We start from the raw sequence: 5,633 nt of genomic DNA on the forward strand, positions 1-5,633 counted from the left end.
ATAGGACAAGCCCACTATTGTAAACCTTTCTTTAAAAATATATTTAGCACAGGGTCTCACGACACAGATAAGACTGTTTTTCAGCCTCCCAAGCCCTGGGATTACAGGCTCATGCCACCGCGCCCAGTATCCATCACTGTCTCAGTGCACCGTGGGGGCGGGCCGGCACAGCAGGCTGGGATCGAACCCCTGGCCCCTGCATCTGCCTAAGCAGGTACTTCAATCCGCTGAGCTATCTGGCCAGCCTTATTGCAAATTTTCAGACAGAACCTATATATCCACATACAGGGAAAGCAGGCGTTAAACATCAAATCTTCCAGTAAGAAGCAGGGAAGACCTCTTCCTTTGTTCCAGTGTTCTTTCATGTTATTCAACCAAGTCGTGTCAAGTCATTACATAAGGTTTACATATTTCTTGCTAGAGCTGGCAGCGTGTGGCACAGAGGGACAGCTGACAACTGCTCATCGCTGCTGCCACCAGTGTGTCACGGTTATTAGGAGATTGGGAAGGAGGTCTCTCGGGTTGAGGAGAAGTAGGTAGGGTCAAAACAAATTTTAGAAATTCCTATCTACCCCTAGAGCTTGTCACAGCTGTTCGCCCGGCTGTGGTCGCATGTTTGGCAAAATGCTTTAGGAGAACACTCTACCTCTTGGCAGAAGGTCCTCTCGATGTCATCCAAGGAGTAGCTGCTCCCACCCTCTTCAGATGACACGTAATTGAGCAAGGGTTCTCGCTTGAAAGTTCTGGCTTGCTGGTTCTCTGCTGAGACCTCTATGAAAAGAAAACAGTTTATTCACATGGTTGGAGCTACACTGCACTACCACTGCCTTTTAATTTTTTAATCATTTATTTATTTATTTGGTACAGGGTCTCACTATGCAGCCCCGACTCCTAAGGATCCTCCTGTCTCAGCCTCCACAGTGCTGGGATTACAGGTGTGTACCACTGCACCCAGTTTCAGTGGCCTGCACGGTGCACCGGGGTTGTGGGGCTGGCACAGCATGTGGTACCAGTGATCAAATCCAGGTCCTTGTGCCTGCTGGGCAGGCACTTAGAGCACAGGGCTCTCTCCCCAGCCCACCACTGCCTTTTAATGTTCATCTCTTTGTAAAATTAAGATTTGAATAAACCAAAAAAAGATGAACTATCTAATAAATTCTTTGAAATAATTGGATGAGTCGGCGTGGTGGCATACACCTGTAATCCCAGCACTCTGGAGACTGAGGCAGGATTGCTGTGGGTTCCAGACCAGTCTGGGATACGCAGGAAGCTCACGGCCAGCCTGAACTGCACAGAGAGGTCCTGTCTTTAAAAAGAAAAAAGCAAAACAAATAAAAACTGGACAAATATGTTGCAAAAAAAAAATCAGTCTTCTACACACTATCATTCTGGGATAACCCTAGACAGAATGAAATGTACATCAAATAGATAATAAAACCATAAAAGTTGTAGAAGAAAATTAGGATGACTATTACATATTATATAATCTTTCTGAGAGAAGAACTTTCCAAGGAAAATATAAACCTACAAGTCATTTAGGCAATGGGTATGTCTGACGATATAAATACTACTTAATTTTTGTTTGGTTAAAATTTGCACAAATAACAGTGAAAGAAAAATGAGTGGGGAGGGCCGGCCAAATAGCTCAGTGGATTAAAGCATCTGCAAGCAGGCCAGGGGCTGGGAGTTCGATCCCCGGGCCTGCCATGCCGACCCTGCCCCCAGGGCGCACTGAGATGGCAATTGAGACTGGGCGTGGTGGTGCGCGCCTGTAATCCCAGCTCTTGGGAGGCTGTAAACAGGTGGACCACTACAAGTTCGATTTAGTAATGAGACCCTGAACACCCTGTAGACCCTTCCCTAAAAATGCAGGAAAAAAAATGAGTGGGGAAAACTATTGTTAATGTACATAAGAAACACACATCAATGTTTATGATATATGATTAGCCCCTACGAATCAATAAGATAAATATAAAGTAGACTACTTAGGTTAGAGACAGGTAACCTAAAAAAAAAAATCAATATATGAAAATTGCTCGAACTTATTGGTAATTTTTTAAACCTAATTAAAATTCACATTTTTTTTTGTTTTGTTTTGTCAAGTAGTCAAAGATTAAAGAGAAAGCTCTGGCTTCACATAAATCCTTGCACTTCAGTGTTCTTAAATCCCTTCCAATACTTTCTGCTCGTGGAATAACAGGGCCACTCAGCGACTGCATGTGGATAAGAGCATTTTGGTGCTATTTACAAGGCACTAACAGAAACGCTCTAAATACTCATTAATAGAGAATGAGTTTTATAAATTAGTGGCCATCAAACCTCCGGAACGATATATAGATGTTCAAACACGAAGTTGCATTGTCTGAATTGATGAATGTGACAATGTGTTTCTTTGCTACATATCGTTCCAGGATTGATAAAAAAGGATGGCTAACGTAATTTTCATTTTAATACTGATTTTGTATCTTCTCCGACCTCTCCATCCATCTACGCGTGCGCCGGGAAAGTCGGGGACAACAACGCCCAGAAAGGGCATCTTGCTAGGATTCAGGAGATAAGACCGCAGGAGCTTGTCATTTTGTAGTTTTAGGCTTGTGTCAAACAAACATGGATTACTTTTATAATAAAAGGGAATAAAATAAATCTAAAATATAGTCATCTTCTTTCTGCAAGTCAACCTCAAAGAATCACAAATGCTTTCCCAGATTTATTTCCTAAAACATCCGCAAATAAGCTCCAGCCGCAGGCAGCGGGCCTCGTCCTGCGCAGCTAGCACACTGTCAGTCACTGGGAAGTCCATCGCCTAACTCCGCAAACCAGAGAAAGAAAAATGAAAGGACGCTGTCAACACAGAGTCTGTCCTTCGGGCCAGGTCGTGAGCCTCCGGGAAGCTGGAAACCGGATCTCAGAGTACCCAGGCCACAGGGGGCCTCAAGAAAGGAGGAAGAGGCCACGCAGGCTCCCGCTGGTCCAGTTCCTGGGTCACCAGGCTGAGCTTCCACAGGCTTCATGCTGGCCTCCCAACAGACTCACACACACACATGCACACGCACACGCACACACCACCTCAAGCCCAGGCTGGAGCCTGTGGACAGTGGGCAGTGTGGGAGAGCGGCGCCCTGTCCAGGAACTTGCGGTGGCTACACTGTAGGCAAAGAGCGGTCACGGCATCTCAGTTGCATCCTGCATCACATCGCCGCCAGGTCTCATGTTCCTGGGCAGCTCGGGAATGCCCACCACCTCGGGCTTGCCCAAGACTTCTTCCCGAGGCTTCTCTGTTGGTACTAGGGAAGGGAGCCCAGGCCCAGCGCTGCTGCGCAGACGCCCGACCTTGAGCCGCACCCCAGCCCCTCTCTGAAGGCTTCTTGCTGATTCCAGTGATGTGGAGGGGCCCAAAGCTCACACGAGTGGGGTGCATCTGATTTGCTATGGCTGGGCCTGCTTGGGTGACGTCAGCTCTGGATCCGCTATGGTTTGCGTTTAGATCCCGCAGAGCCTCAGGGGTCATCGGGCTTGTCCAGAGGCGGCTTAACCTGGTGGCCATGCGGTGCTAGGATTAGCGTGTGTGATGAAACTCAGTGCACCGAGGTTTGGCACGGTTCTGGCTGGGGTTGAGGGTGTGAGTGCTACACCCGCCGGAGCGCAGGAGCCTGCGTGCAATGCAAGGGACGGGAAGAGGCGTGTCTCTCCTTCCCTAGGTGCTGTGCTACCCTCCGCCTGCCGGGAAAAGGTCCGCGTCTTGCCACTTCTGCTGTCTTCCGCTGCTGTAAACGGCTGCCCTCTGCCATGTGCCACCCTACCTCGGAGCCAGGGAACTGTGGACGGAAACCTCCACAAACTGTGAGCTAAATAAACCTTTCCTCCCTTTAACTTTGGGTGTTGGGTAGTTTGTGTCAGCAACAAGAGAAAAGTGATTAGGACGGGATGAATTAATAAGAAATTCCCTTAGTGGCAGGAGGGATGGAGGGACAATGTCAATCACAGTGGAAAAATTCAGAAATGAGATGGCGGAAGTTAGGAGCAAATTAGAAAAGATTCGGTCACCTCCAGCAGGCAGTGCAGTTAGCCATACTCACTCACCGCAATATTTGACCACAGTTGACAATATGACTGGGTACAGTCACTACGAAAGAGAACACCTACTAAGGGCTCTCCTCACAGTCCTAAGAAGGAGGTAGATGTGCTAATTAACGTGATTGTGGTGATCTTCCACAGTGCATATGCATATCCAACCATCAGTACTGTTATACCTTAAATGTATATAAATTTTATTTGCCAATTATATCTTTATCAATCGGGAAATAAATCACTTCAGAAAGGAAGACTAATCTAAAGAAACCTGGAAGTGAATAAACACCACAGCGGTAGAGGTGGAATGCAAATCATCCCGAGTAAGCAAAAAGGCAGGAAAGAAAAAAGGGAGGAAAAGAGGGGTGGAAGGAAAGGAGAGAAAGAAAAGAAGGAGAAATGACGACAGAAGGAAGATTTGTGAGACGGCAGCCATGCAGAAGACATGAGAAAGGACCCAAGATAGATGCACTATGAGTAGCTGAGAAGAAAACTAAATACTGGAATAAAATGAGTACTAAAAATTACAAATTAAAGAATATTTCTTGAAATAAGAGAAACTCAAATCTCTTATTTCAAGAAATAAGAGACTAAAGCGCCTGCTTAGGCAAGTGCAGGGACCACAGGGACCACAGGTCGCACCAGCCCCGCCCCAGGGCAGGCTGAGCGGCCAGAGTTCAGGCGTTGTGGTGCACGCCTGTAATCCCAGCACTGGCGAGGCTGAAAAAGGAGGATCACTATGAGTCTGCATAGTAAGACTCTGTAACAACCAAATATATTGAAAAAATAAATAAAATAGTAGCGGTATACTCGGTGTGAGGCTGGAGTCGGACCTGGCTCTCCCAGCACCCAGCCTGTTTGCCAGCCCTGGTCTCAGGGGGGACTCAGCTCAACACCAAGACTGTCGCTGGCAAGCACAAGATGTCATAAGAGAGATGAGATGGGACAAGGACTCTACAAGTTCCTGGACATCTGGAGAGACCCAAAAAGCTTACACCAGACACTCGAGGACTTTGTCCACGGAGATGTGTGACAGCCAGCGGGTGTGCCAAACCTTCCCAGCCAGCATCCACTGCCTCTTCAGTTCCTGGCAGAAGGGCCTGCTCGCTTTGCTCCCAGCAGCCAGGCTACCTGCACCCTGTCCAGAACCTGCTGTTTCCACAAAAGCCTGTCGAGCGCTCTCTGCCTTGTGTTCTGTGTGCTCAGGAAATCAGTCGTGCGTGTCTGGTAATATCAGAGTATAGCCCAGCAAAGTGATCAGGTTTCAGTTGTTTTATTTTAAATCTCTAAACAACCAGGAAAAAGATCAAGTTACAGATAGAGCAATAAACTAAATTGTCACCAACCTTTCCTTCCGCAAAATTTCATGTCCTCAGACAATGGATAAACAAACATTAGATACTCAAGAAAACTGGAACTACTGACCTTATATGTAGAAATGTTGACATTTTTCAATTGTTAAGACCACAAACTAGGACCAGGGAGATAGCTGGCAGTATAAGGCCAGCCTAGAAAAGCACAAGGTCCTGAGTTCAATCCCAGCTATCAAAAAAAAAAAAAAAAAA

At 46.7% G+C, this 5,633-nt stretch overlaps 1 protein-coding gene across 1 annotated transcript in view; it reads right to left on the reverse strand.

Moving 5' to 3' along the window:
- Positions 1 to 5,633, reverse strand: part of LOC111812943 (EF-hand calcium-binding domain-containing protein 6-like) — a 45,366-nt gene that overhangs the window by 14,390 nt on the left and 25,343 nt on the right. Inside the window, exon 4 of the mRNA XM_023702529.1 lies at positions 647 to 771. Coding sequence (XP_023558297.1) covers positions 647 to 771 — 125 coding nt within the window. The remainder of the gene's footprint in view (positions 1 to 646; positions 772 to 5,633) is intronic.

Source organism: Octodon degus, unplaced genomic scaffold, assembly GCF_000260255.1.
Source record: "Octodon degus isolate 3935 unplaced genomic scaffold, OctDeg1.0 scaffold00153, whole genome shotgun sequence".
NCBI lineage: Eukaryota > Metazoa > Chordata > Mammalia > Rodentia > Octodontidae > Octodon > Octodon degus.